The following is a 15,515-nucleotide window of genomic DNA, read 5'->3' as shown; positions in this document are numbered from 1 at the left end:
ATATGAATCATTACTATTAAAGATGTTGACATATTCATTAATTAATATAAATATCAAAAACCACTGGTAAAGAATCTTTAATATTAATATTAAAATATTAATTTGTATTACATATTAATATGAAATATGTTGCACTAATAATTGATATTAATGCATAAAATCTTTAATTAAATTAAATATTAATATTAAAATATGAATCATTACTATTAAAGATGTTGCCATATTCATTAATTAATATAAATATCAAAAACCACTGGTAAAGAATCTTTAATATTAATATTAAAATATTAATTTGTATTACATATTAATATGAAATATGTTGCACTAATAATTTATATTAATGTAAAACCACCCACTGGCAAATCACCTTTAATAATAAATATGAATTAATATTTAATATTAAATATGTTGCACTATTAATGAATATTAATGTAAAAAATCGCCCATTGGTAAATCATCCTTTAGATTAAATAATAATATTAAAATATGAATCAATTAATATTTAATATTAAAGATGTTGTACTATTCAATAATTAATATTAATGTAAAAAAAACACCCACTGGTAAAGAATCTTTAATATTAAATATTAAAATATGACTTCATATTACATATTAATATTAAATATGTTGCATTATTAATGAATGTTAATGTATAAAATCGCCCACTGGTAAATCAATCATCTTTAATATTAAATATTAAAATATGAATTAATATTAAATATGTCACACTATTAATGAATATTAATGCATAAAATCTTTAATTAAATTAAATATTAATATTAAAATATGAATCATTACTATTAAAGATGTTGCCATATTCATTAATTAATATAAATATCAAAAACCACTGGTAAAGAATCTTTAATATTGATATTAAAATATTAATTTGTATTACATATTAATATGAAATATGTTGCACTATTAATGAATATTAATGTAAAAAATCTTTAATTAAATTAAATATTAATATTAAAATATGAATCATTACTATTAAAGATGTTGACATATTCATTAATTAATATAAATATCAAAAACCACTGGTAAAGAATCTTTAATATTAATATTAAAATATTAATTTGTATTACATATTAATATGAAATATGTTGCACTAATAATTTATATTAATGTAAAACCACCCACTGGCAAATCACCTTTAATAATAAATATGAATTAATATTTAATATGAAATATGTTGCACTATTAATGAATATTAATGTAAAAAATCGCCCATTGGTAAATCATCCTTTAGATTAAATAATAATATTAAAATATGAATCAATTCATATTTAATATTAAAGATGTTGTACTATTCATTAATTAATATTAATGTAATTAATATTAATGTGGGTGCTCTGGAAAAGCACCCACTGGTAAAGAATCTTTAATATTAAATATTAAAATATGACTTCATATTACATATTAATATTAAATATGTTGCATTATTAATGAATGTTAATGTATAAAATCGCCCACTGGTAAATCAATCATCTTCAATATTAAATATTAAAATTTGAATTAATATTACATATTAATATTTTATAAACTGAACTATTATCAAATATTAATATTAAAATAAGAATCTATTGAAGATGTTGCACTAATCATTAATTAATATTAATGTCAAAATCACCCACTAGTAAATCATCTGTAACATTAAATATTAAAGGGGTGGTTGATTATGATTTCACTTTTTTAACTTTAGTTAGTGTGTAATGTTGCTGTTTGATCATAAACAACATCTGCAAAGTTACGACGCTCAAAGTTCAATGCAAAGGGAGAATTCATTTTTTAAGGACTACAATGAGCTTCTTCCTGGGTTAGTGACATCACAAACCCTAAAATTTACATAAACCCCGCCCCAAGAACACACAACAAAGGGGGCGGAGCCATGTTGGGCTGCTTTAGAGAAGAGGAAGAGTTGTTGTAGTAGAGTGTTGTTGTCATGCCGTCATTTTACGCCAAACGAGGGTCAATTCAACACAAAAGATGAACATGACGACACATGCTAGTGGATGAGTTGAATCAACTCCACAGCAACTACATCAATTTATCCACTAACATTCAGAAACGTCTAAAAGTTGTAACTTCTTCCTGAGTCTCTCCATCAGTGTCGACTCCGGTTTGAACAATGTAAGGCTGAACACTTTCGTCATTTTGTCTGCGTGAGATTCTCCAGCTTTGTTGTTGATGAGCTGTTAAAGCTCCGCCCTCTTCTGGAGCTCATTTGCATTTAAAGGGACACACACAAAAACAGCGTGTTTTTGCTCACACCCAAATAGGGGCAAATTTGACAAGCTATAAAAAATGATCTGTGGGGTATTTTGAGCTGAAACTTCACAGACACATTCTGGGGACACCAGAGACTTATATTACATCTTGTGAAAGGAGCATTATAGGTCCACTTCAATATTAGTATAAGAATAAATTAATATTAAACTACTCATATTTAATATGACATTTATAATCCCCCATGCATCTGTGGCGCTCAGTCTTTATACATTAAACACACAGATCTGTTTGTTCTCATGTCTCCCGCTGTCACTTCTGTTCCTCTCTCTCTCTGTTTCTTCTCACTCCCGCCATCAGTGATAAACAAACAGTAGCAGCGTTTCAGAGTCTCTGTGTGTGTGTGTGTGTGTGTGTGTGTGTGTGTGTGTGTGTGTGAGAGAGAGAGACTCAGAGGAGATGGAGCTGAAGTCTCTCAGCAGGTCAGCGATCTGTGCAATTCTTACCATCTTTAAGGTCACAAATCTCTGGACTTTTGCAAGTAGGATTAGTATCTAAGTCCACTAAAGGACAGAGAGCGTTTTCACATTTGGCTCCTAAACTCTGGAATAGCCTTCCTGATAATGTTCAGTCTCAGACTCACTCTCCCATAAAATAAAAACAGACCCAATTGAGTCACTACAGTAGTTTTCATCCAGTTAGAGTCTATATGAAATTAACGTCTGAAAACACCTGAGCAGCAGAAGAAAGTTCATTTGCTCTCTGGTCGTTGTTTAGGAGACACAGTTGAGATGTTAAAGAACCTCATGCAGGATTTTTCTCTCCTATGGGAAAAGCTCACTTAATAATCCTGGAAAGCGCTTTTTCTCATTCTCTTCCACTTCAAAGATGAAGTTTGTCGACGCGCTCTGAATTCCTGTCATGAATCTGTGCTTTTCTGCATTGTTTACAGCAGCCGAGCGGATGAATCTCCCTCAAGACACCGTCTGCAATTTAAAGCATGCCTTCACACAGTCTGTTTCATTCTTCTGTTACATCTCACTCGCTTTTCCTGCCGCTCTCTCGGGTCATTCCTGCTATTCAAAGCCCTGAATAATATTTTACACTCTGTAACTTTAAACATGAATTAATTAAAGGAAGCATTGAAAGGGTTTAATGAATAAATCCGCTCTGGTCAAGATCACACACTTATTCAAGTTTAATTACATGTGCAGTAAGTACAACAAGACATGAAGTTTCATTCACGTACTGTAAAAAAAAATAAGTCATGTTTTTCCATTACCTAGAGGTTGACCAATCACAACAGACTGGGCCAAATCAGTGAGTGTGTTTATTTAACACCAAACAATATTGATGCTCAGCAGCAGAAATGCACATGAGATGTTGGTGCATAAGTGTTCACCCCCTCCAGAGACGAGTGCTGTGACAGCGGCAGGTGAGGGAAGATGGATCCGTTTGCCAGGACTTTCCACATCAGCGGGTATCTGGGACACGGACGGCTGCGTCATCATCATAGATGTCACTTCTCACTTCCATACATTCCTCTAATCCGGCAGTAAAACAGAGCCATAGGTGACAATAAAAGAGCCGAATCAATGATCACCTGAGGGGGTTGAGAGTGAGTCATGATGGGTGTTTATATCTGACTCCGATCACATGAATTCAAAGGAACCAAAGCAACCATCAGTTGCATCTGCCATGCAATAGAAAACTCACACTAGAAAGTCAACAGCGATTTCAAAGGTGAGTAATTGGTTTAGGGCCCTTGCATCGGACAGATCTGAAGTGTTTCAGGGTCCAATCGACACTGAATTCACTGCAGATTCTCAAACTTGAGAGAAGGACAGTAAGCGAAGCAGAGGAACAGGAGTTTCAGCAGTTCTGGAGCGAGAGCGTTTCTCTCTGCTGCATTATTCCTCAAACTGACACAATGACAATACAATGTGCGGCGTCAGCGCGGCGGCTGACAGTGATTTATCCAGAATGGCACACTGCCTCGTCTCCGGCACGCCTGACATGCTAATGCATCGGAATAAAATCAAACCTGACACTTTAATTGATCTGGGAATGTATAATTGGGAAATGCAAGGATGGGCTTTATTTTCTGCAACACTTACATACTGTATATTGTACTGTATAGGGCAGCAAACTGCTTTACCAGTGGAACAAAAGGATATTTCTTGAAAACGCAAAGGCATTTTGGTCAAATGTGTATATTTCAATCACTTTTAGGAAACTTAAATGAGCTTATTTCTCATTTAAGTACCAGAACACCTTCCTTGTTTGTTTAACTTTACTTCTGAAGTATGCATTACTGTGTGTTCGGGTTATTATAGTTGATTAACCCATAAAAAACTTTTGTTACTTGAAATAAAATAAAACTTACCTGAAATATAAGATATTAAAAGAAATAAACATTTTATTTCAGCTAGTTGCCAAAGCAACTTGATGAACAAAAATAACTCAAACTGAAATTAAAATGACTTAAAATTATAAAAAAATATATGCACAAACATAATAAAAGTGATAAAACACACAACAAACTAAAATAAAAAATACAATAAAAATCAAAACCATTTCACTAAAACCGAAATAAAATGAATTAAAACTACAAAATATATTTAAAAAAAACACAACAAAATTACTTAAAACTTTAACTAAAACTTAAATGAAACGGTAAAATATAAAAATAAAATCCAAATTCACTAAAACTGAAATAAAAAAATATAAAAACCAAAATTACTAAAACAAAATTACTAAAACTTTAACTACAATTTAAATTAAAACAGAAAATATAAAAATCTAAACTAATTAAAAATATTAATAACTATAATAGTATCAAAATGATACTAAAATAAGTGTGATTTTTTATGTGTAGTACACTGTATCCCACAATGCACTGTGCTTGACCTTTCTAGAGCGATAAAAAAATTGGGTTTGATGTAATTTTTACATATGATCTTGACAGATTATCTTCATCAGGCTGCCAAAAGTCAAAATATTCTTCAAAATCAGATTAATAATGCAAAAAAAATTACACCACTCACTAAATGGAAACTATTGCATGAAATCAAAATGTATTTATTAACTTCTTGAATTCATTAGTGCATGTTATTCTAAAGAAAAACACTCTACATTTTCTTCTCATCACTTGAATAGTACTTCACGTTGACTTCAAATCATAAACGCAGAGATATTATGATATTTGTGCTGATGTGAAGTCAGAGCAAACCTCTTAAATTAGCAACAGAAGCGTGTGTGTACATTAATTAGGAAGCATATTAATTAGATGAAATGAATCTGACAGGGGAAGCTGCGAAACGTAACGAGATGAAGTCATTTCTCACAATAAAGCAGCAGATTTTCCAGCAGCTTGACGGATCGAAATGAAATATAACTCACTAATGAGCCATTGGCAGGAGTGAAGAGCAGATTAAACTACTTCCTGCGGCAAAAGGAAGTGATCGCGCTCGTCTCAACACACCCTGTGTTGGATGTTAAACAACACTGAACTCTGATTGGTTAAAGGCCAGTTTTCTGCTTCAGATCACAGATTTAAACATGCTTGTATTTGTGAAAGGTCAGCCAGAAGAAAACAACAAACAAGATGAAAATAAAATGTGTTTTCAGGGGAAAGAGCGAGACTTACATTTGAGAGCGCAGATGTGGACGTCACAGGATATGATGATGCCTTATGAATCTGCTTGGATACTATTCATGAATATTAATTAGTTTTATCACATCATCAGCAGATACAGCCAAAATCTGACCTGAATCAACATCAGGAAAAACAAACAGATACAAAACACTTTAAATATCATATAACTGTAAATTTGAGGATGTACCATTTAAGTTTCTGCTTAAAACAAGAAAACATATATGCCAAAAAATTAATTGTTTTTTGTTTTAAGTATGAAATTCACCTTATTTAATATATATAAATGCTGCACAGTAAAAAAAATGCTGTAAAAAACAACCACATTTTGACAGTAACACTCTTTTCCATTAAAACAGTAATATTCAGCTGAAAACAATGCATTCTGGGTAATATTTTTAGTTTTCGAGAAAGTAGCCTACTGCAATATACTGTGAATTAACAGCGCTCAAAGCCAACACTTCGATTCACTATTCCCTACATTATTTCACTAATATAGTCCACTTGAGAGAGTGAATAAAAACAAATGAGTGAATTCAGATACTGATGAACGCCTGCTGTTAACAAGCAGAATCACTGAAGGAAAGAGAAACAACAAGAACAAAAAGAATTAAATCAACTGAAGTTATAAGAAGATATTAAATCTCTCAAGATCTGATTAAACAACTCCACAAACAACATATATATAAGTTGAAAAACTTGAACTAAACAAAAATTAGAAATGTTGCCTTGGCAATAAACTGAAATAAGTTTTGAAACACTACAATTTTTAACTGGAAATAAGTACTACACTAACTAAAATAAAAATGAATTAGACATAAATAGCAATAAAAAAAAAGAATACAATGACAAAAACATGAAAACTAAAAATACAAAAATAAAAGATATAAAAGAACTATAATAAAATGAAAATAACACTGATTCACTGTTCTTTGTTGTATCTTTGTAATTATTTATATTTAATTTACTAGCAATTTCTGAGTGAAAATAGTTTGAAAGCAATGTTTTTCCAGCGATGTGTTGCTGACGCTCATTAACATGCAGCTGCTTCAGTTCATTATCATGTCCATCTAGTGTCTTCACTGTCGTCTCCAGTCTAAAATCACCCTCCGCTCCAGAAAAACAGCTCCTCGCTCTCACAGACATTAAAGCCAGAGGAGCTCAGCGTGAAGCTTTTTATTTGCAGATTGACTTGGACACGGCCAACAGCATCAATAAACTCAATCAGAGGTTTTCCATCAGAGGAAGACGAGCGGGTCAAAACCATCAGACAAATAACAGGGTTTGAACACAGAGTCACACACTGTGATGGAGAAGATCCACAACAGCTTTACAACGTGCAAAGAAAAAATCACCAACACTTCACGTACACGATATAGCAAATCCCATTGATTATATCATCCCAAAATTTAACTATTATTGCACGGCTCTTTATATAGAGTTATGTCCAGCTTTATCCGCATACTATATAGCAAATCTCAACTGCTTGGTTCTTTATATCATCACAAAATGTAACTATATTAACGCACAGCTCTAATCTGAGATTAAACACAGAACACTGAAACTCCTACAGTATTATTAGATATATTATGAATAATAAATATAAACATACAATACCATTCAAACGTTTGGAGTTAGATTTTTTTCTTTAAAGAAATTCATATTTTTATTCAGCAAAAATGCATTAAATTGATCTAAAGTGACAGGAAAGACATTTATAATGTAACAAAGGTTTTCTATTTATTTCTAAACACACAAAAAAAATGTTGGGTTAAATGTTTGCCTAACCTGCTAGGTAGTTTTATTTAACTCAACTATTGTTTAAAAATGACTATATGTCTGGCTTAAAATGAACCCAAAATAGGTTGGAAGTTAAAAATCAGAATTATCAAAATTACTAGAGGCAACAATAATAATCAAAAGGTGAACATTTATTAATAAGCAATTTAATAAATGTTTATTATTTAAATATTATTTATAAAACTTATTAATAAATGTTCATTTCCAACATATTTTGGGTTCATTTTAAGCAAGCAATACTGTAATTTTTAAACAATAGTTGAGTTAAATAAAACTGCCCAGCAGGTTGAGTCAAACATTTAACCCAACCACTGGGTCAGAACAACCCAAACAGCGTTAATGTTGGAAAATTAATCAATTATGAAACAATTTCAGCTGTAAAGCAGCTCTACAGAAGAAAATAGTGTCATTATTCAGATCAAGTCTGGTAAAGGATAAATATCAAAGTATATGCTTTCAAATCACCAGCACAATTTAAGTACACTTAACTGATGAAAAAACATATTTTTGCTTTTAGACTAAATGCAAATATTGCAATATTGCACTTTATATACTTTCAATGCATTTTTGCTGCACTTTATTCCCTTTAAGTACAAACTCCGCCCCTGCAGCCGCTTCTCATGATTTCATTGGTCAATCACACTGCTGATCACAATCACACTCAATCACACTCCGCCACAGAAAAAAAGGTCATTGCAACATAAAATCTCACAGCTTGTACTTTATAACTCTTAAATCTGACTTCTTTTCACATAATTGTGAGACATAAACTCGCAATCGAATTGTAAGATATAATGTTGCAATTACTTTTATTATTTAAGCCATAAATTGCCTATAAAATACCAAAACAAACCTTGAACTTAGTAGCACATTGAGCATCCATGATGTTTCTGAACTTTTCTTGACCGCTGACTAATGAAATCGGCTGTTTGTTTGGTTCTGCTCATTATTAATGGAGATGCTTTAGATGTTTTGAGCACAGGTCTGAGTGACAGTGCACCAGCATTAATCTGTGTGTAAACGCTGAAACCTTCAGCAGATCTTTGAGGCCCTAAACGCAGCGGGACGGTCTGTGATTAGAGCGATTCGGGTTTGACCCCTGTTGAACTGACCATCTGTGTCCCTCCACTCATCTCAGGACTGACCGCCACCGCTGCGCCGCTTATGGCTTCTGCTTCACAGGATATTCATCTGCAGACATAAACACATAATTAAACTAATGATCCTCATAACTGCAGGAAAACAACTACTGAACTATTCTAACAATGCAAACAGACAAAAATGTGTTCTAAGAATGTGTGATTATGCAAACATTCCATTTTATCATCTTCAGACATTACTGGAATGTTACATTTGAATGAACATTCCGAAACAAGTAGTAACATTTAAAAACTTTAAACAAACATCTAACTGAAGTGTTTAAAGAAAAAAAGTTCCGTAAACAATGAATAAATGACGTTTTGAGAGCATTTGAGAGCAACTCTAAATGAACATTTCTTTAATCTTTCTGGAAGAATGTTTGTTCATAACTTTCAGAGAACCTTGCCAGAGCGTTCCTGGTTAACTGTGAATCTTCTTAATACAAACATGCACATAAAAGAAAGAAAAAGAAGTAGATTTGAGGACACGCGTCGCTCCTCTACACCTGCTCTGACGCTGAAACAGAAGCACAAGAGTCTCTGTGTCGTTCAGCGTCTCGGCGTGGAAGCCTTTGATCCCGGATCTTCAGACGGATGGATTTGTCACTATTGCTTTGCATCTTTGAAGTTCAGCATATTTGTTCGAGCGGCTGCAGCTCGTGTTGTTTTACATGAATATATGCCAGTGTACGAGACGAGAAATCACAGCAGCTCTGGGTCTCGAAAGTCTCTGTCCGACTCATTTGACTCCTAATTATAAGGAAAAGATTCACTGTTTGTGGAGTGTTGTTGTCATGCCGTCATTTTACGCCGAACTGCTTCACAAACGAGGGTCAATTCAACAAAAAACATTGTAACTTCTTCCTGAGTCTCTCCATCAGTGTCGACTCCGGTTTGAACAATGTAAGGCTGAACACCGTTGCTGACAATCCTCATTTTGGCTGCGTGAGATTCTCCAGCTTTGTTGTTGTTGAGCTGTTAAAGCTCCGCCCTCTTCTGGAAAGGGGGCGGGGAGCAGCAGCTCATTTGCATTTAAAGGAACACACACAAAAAAACGGCATGTTTTGTCATGTCTGTGGGGTATTTTGAGCTGAAACTTCACACACACATTCTGGAGACACCAGAGACTTATATTACATCTTGTGAAAGGGGCATAATAGGTCCCCTTTAATTAAAGAAGAATATTGAGAAGATAAATAGAAACTCACTGCTCTTGAAAATTCAGCTTTGATCACAGGAATAAATTACATTTTACATTATATTCACAAAGAAAACAGCTATTTTAAATTGTAAAAATTTTTCACATTTTTACTGTATTTTTGATCAATAAAGAAAACTTCTTAAAGTAAATCTTACCAAAATTTTGAACGGTACTGTACATTATCAAAAGACGGATATTAAGATAAAATTCCATGTGCAAAGCAAGCTATCTGCATTTGTTCAGTCACTGAGTCCACCATTCCCAAATCCATCCTGAAAATGAATAAAATACAGGAAAACACAGAGCTGGTGTGCTGAACATCAGATCTGAACCGTCAGCGAGGCCTTGAGGAACAATATTTCAGTGTGTAAAGTGTTTTCTGACAGACACTGATTCAGTATCCGGCGTTTTTCTTCAGCAGCTTAGGTGGGAAAAACAGGAGATCTGAATATCTCCGCTTTGACCACTGAAGGTCACAGATGTGCGAGAAATCACAGCAGAACACACACAACGGCTCGTTCAGACACAGTGAACATGAATCAATGTTAAAGTCAGCATGAAATCATTTTTTTTAATGGAATATTGCAGTGTTTATTTATCGGTGCACATCATTATCATTTTAAATTCATGTTCCTCGTAAACTTGAATCAGAATAACTTCCCCTCGCTCTTCCTCTGATGATGAGGGCGGGGCAACCTGTCACTCAAATGAGATCCACCAATAGCAGACCACCACCATCCAATCAATTCCCCACAGACAAAATCAAGCCCCGCCCTACATTTGTTCTTATTTGCAAAGCCTTTTCACTCGGATAAATGTCACAATAGGGAAGAAAAAACGAGCACAACTTCGCCTTTAATGCGTTTTATCAAATGTTCCTCCAAACTGCAATATGAGACTATAAATCCAAACACAAAAGAACAAATTTAAACAGACGCTTATTATGAAATTAGGTCCCTTTACAGAAGCTCTGCTTCTTTGTCATGAACATGTGGGTCTGATCACATGATTCACACGTTTAAAGTGTTGATGCATTAGGTCCTGGATTCAAAGGAATGATCTGTAGATGTGTGGTGTATTAATATTGTGCAGTAATAAGTGTTTGTTGACAGCAGATTGAGTTATTTCAGAAGTTCATCCTCCAGCGCAGCGTATCTGAGCAGCAGCGGTGCATAAACCTGCAGACACGAGAAAAACACGTCAATTATCTGCACTTTCAATATTACAAAACAAAAGATTAATGCAGTTTTTCTCATGCACTTCAGTCCCCATCTCTCTCTCTGTCATTTATTTGACGGCTAAGGTTAAGAACCGTGATGACGTCACATTCAGCTCATATTTCTGTGATTTATAAAGCACAGAAATATAAGAAGGTTTTGTAATGTATTAGATTTGACTATGGCATCTTCAGTTGTCCTTGAGGAGTTTATTTCAACCAGATGCTGGGGCATTATGGCATTATGATAAAAAGACCAATATTAATAAATAATTAAATAAATAACGTTACTATTGCTATTATTAATTACATTAATAATAGCAATACTAACATTCATTATTATTATTACTTTATATAATTATTATTATTTTATAATTATATTTGTTTAATGATTAGCTATTAGTATTATTCGTTTTTTATAATATTATATCTATGTTTAATTATTATTTCATTATAATAATTATTATTATATTGAAGTTTTATTATTATCATTATTACATGTCAATTATTACTATAAAATTTAATTTTAATGATTATTATGTATTGTTTGGTTATTATATATTTTTTATTATTATATTTATTATTATACTTATTATTTTATAATTATTATTATTATTATTATTATAAGTTGAAAGATTATTTATTATTTTTATATTTCAACAATAATAATTATATTTATGTTTAATTATTATTATTTGTTATTAGACAAATAATAATTGTATAATTATACAATAATATAAATTATATATTTTATTTTATAATAATGATATTATCATATGCCTGTTATTTATCACATTTAAGATTATTTATCATTTTTTTTATTATTATTATTATTATTTGTTATTAGACAAATAATTGTATAATTATATAATAATATAAATTATATATTTTATTTTATAATAATGATATTATCATATGCCTGTTATTTATCACATTTAAGATTATTTATCATTATTTTTATTATTATTATTATTATTATATCTGTTTAATGATTATTTCATTATAATAATTATTATTATATTGAAGTTTTATTATTATCATTATCATTATTACGTCAATTATTATTATAAAATTTAATGTTAATGATTATTATGTATTATTGTTTGATTATTATATATATTTTTTATTATTATATTTATTATTATACTTTTTATAATAATAATAATAATAATAATAATAATTATTATTATTATTATTATAAGTTGAATGATTATTTATTATTATTATATTTTAACAATAATAATTATATTTATGTTTAATTATTATTATTTGTTATTAGACAAATAATAATTGTATAATTATATAATAATATAAATTATATATTTTATTTTATAATAATGATATTATTATCATATGCCTGTTATTTATCACATTTAAGATTATTTATCATTATTTTTCTATTATTATTGTATTTTACTTAATGATTATTTATTATTGTTTTAAAAAGACAATAACAATTGTTATTATATTTGTTTAATTTTTTTTGCTAATATTATTATTTAATTTATTTATTGACATTTTATTGACACTTTGACCATTGAATGAAATATAAACTCGACGTTTCAGCTCTTCTGCCATGTATGACGCCTGCAGTGCCGTCTATGTCAACTCTCTCTACAGTGATTCTGCTGACTTTATCCACTAAAGTGTGAACTGGGATCAATACTTGTCACGTGCAACTACTGGTAATAAAATAATAATCAGGATTTATGAATTCATCAGATGATGTTGAAGATGACAGCTGGTCATCTCGTCCCCTCAGGGTGGGTTTGTTAGATGTTTTCTCCCTCGGAAAATTGCTTTCCGGCCCTTGACATGATCCATCGATTTTGCGTGAGGCAGCAGCGGCTCATCCGGAGAGAAATGTGCAGCGCGTAACATTTCAACAGCATACTTAATATGACTTCAGCTGAGGATGAAGAGGTTTGTGTGAGAAACGGGCCAATAAAGAAGTTTGATGCGGACGACTGCAACTGATGCACAAGCAAAACAGACACGACATTACTGAGTCAGCAAAAACTCAAAAGATTACAGCGCAGAATCAATGCTTCGATGATTTACTTTGTCTTGGGCATCATATGAGCAAACAATGGACTAAAACTGATTCAAACTGCACAGAATGGCTCTTGTGAATCGATTTAGTTCAACCTCATAATACAACAAAGATGTAAAACAGAACAAAATCCAGCTCTTCTTAAAGGGAATGAGATACATGAACGATATTAGAAATATAATCAGCTGCTCATTTGAATATGTAGTTGATGTCGCCGCTTCAGGTCAGAGCGAATTATTACGGTTATAATCATCCAGAGCCCTAGGCATGACACACACTAATATAATCAAAATCGCATCTCTTATTCATGTCCCATAATCCAGCGGCACACGCTACATGACACATGTGACAACGAGTCTGAATCATGATAAATAATGAAACTAAGATCACAGCGGAGCAGAGCCTCAAGAGGAATCACACGTGTGTGTGTTGATTTAGTGTTCCTTCAACGAATGAGTGACTTTCCAGGTGTCTCTGTGCGTCTGCAGACTGAACAGGCCGTCAGAGCGCTGGACGAGGGCGTATGATTCACTTCAGACGCCATATTTCTGTGGAGGCCCATTTTGGTCACATACACGACAAAATCATCTCTACATATGGTCCCTCTCTAAATGGGGTTAAAGTAACACTGAAGCAGAGTTAAAGTTAATGAGATAATTAAGCGATTAATTAAGTGATGATTGATCAGTAGTGATGAACACCTGCTGTTAACAAGCAGAATCACTGAAGAAAAGATAAACACAAGCCACAGTCTTAGATGAAATCTACTGAAGATAAATACAGTATGTCTTTCAAGATCTCAGCAGAGGAGGATTGTCTTTTCTTCAGTGATTCTGCTTGTTAACAGCAGGTGTTCATCACTAATGCTCATTCATCAATTAATTGCTTAATCATCTCATTAACTTTAACTCTGTTTCAGTGTTACTTTAACACTATTTAGAGACGGACCATTGGTGATTTTGCAGTGTAGGGAAAATGCTTTGGTAAATTCATTATTATGAGTTTAAGAGTACGTTTACATGACAACAATATACTAAAAATGGAACACTTTTTCCTTTGAGTTTTTTAAAAACTTTTCACATACAGACATCAAAACGACCTTGTTCACACGGATCTGTGAAAACGACCATTAGTTGGCTATGTCACTTTCTAAAGAAACACTACACGCCTATAGACTGAATACGTAATACACATGCACATGATGTCACCGCTTTCGCAAATTCCCGTTTTTGTAATTTATATGGAGACGATAACAGTATCGTTTTCAAAAGGCCCCCAAAAATGCAGTTGTCATGTAAATGAATGGACAAAATGCATATGGTTTTCAGTTTTTAGTTGAAAATGGTGTAAACAGACCCTAAAAAGTCATAATTATGAGTTAAAAAGTCAAAATTATAAGAAAAAAAAGGTCAAAATTATGACATACTATGTCGTAACTATGAGATAAAAAGTGACAAGTGTTCTAAATAGAACATTCTGTCATAATTATGATAAAAAGTCAAAATGATGACATACTATGCCATAATTTATGACATAAAAAGTCAATTATGAGATTAAAAATGAGAAAAGTAAAATAAAGCATAATTTTGACTTTTTATGCCACAATTTCAACTATTTCTATCATCATTTTGACTTTTTTTCATAATTATGACTTTTTATTTAATAATTATGACCAAATATGAGTCAAAATTATGACATACTAAGTCATAATTATGATAAAAAATTAGTCAATTTCTCATAATATTCAATTATGAGAAAAGTTAAATTAAGGATTTTATTACTTTTTGTCATAATTTTGACTTTTATGCCATAATTTTAACTTTTTCTATCATAATTTTTCATTATCATTTTTAAATAATTATGACAGTGTGAATAATGATATACTAATGTAAAATTTATGACATAAAAAGTCAGTTATGAGATTAAAAGTCAATGAGAAAAGTTGAAATAATTCCATAATTTTTTAAAAACTTGTCATAATTTCAACTTTTTCGTCACAATTTTGACTTTTTATATCCTAATTTTGACTTTTTTGTCTCCTAATCATGCTTTAGTATGTCATAATTGTGTCATTTTGTCACCAAAGCATGATTTTTTTTTACGTGGTGGAAAAGGGCTTCCATACACTTCATATGCACACGCTGACACAGATACGTGTTGAAACAAAACTTTAGAGTGGGACGTTAATGGAATAATTGATCTAAAAATGACAATTCTGCCCATTT

At 31.8% G+C, this 15,515-nt stretch overlaps 1 protein-coding gene across 1 annotated transcript in view; it reads right to left on the bottom strand.

The window, feature by feature from the left end:
• Positions 1-10,869: 10,869 nt before the first annotated feature.
• Positions 10,870-15,515, bottom strand: part of xylb (xylulokinase homolog (H. influenzae)) — a 33,757-nt gene continuing 29,111 nt past the window's right edge. Inside the window, exon 19 of the mRNA XM_048174793.1 lies at positions 10,870-11,199. Coding sequence (XP_048030750.1) covers positions 11,143-11,199 — 57 coding nt within the window. The 3' untranslated portion in view covers positions 10,870-11,142. The remainder of the gene's footprint in view (positions 11,200-15,515) is intronic.

Source organism: Megalobrama amblycephala, linkage group LG22, assembly GCF_018812025.1.
Source record: "Megalobrama amblycephala isolate DHTTF-2021 linkage group LG22, ASM1881202v1, whole genome shotgun sequence".
Taxonomy (NCBI): Eukaryota; Metazoa; Chordata; class Actinopteri; order Cypriniformes; family Xenocyprididae; genus Megalobrama; species Megalobrama amblycephala.
The sequence above is the reverse complement of the archived record's forward strand: the minus strand, read 5'-3'. Positions and strand labels throughout refer to the sequence as shown.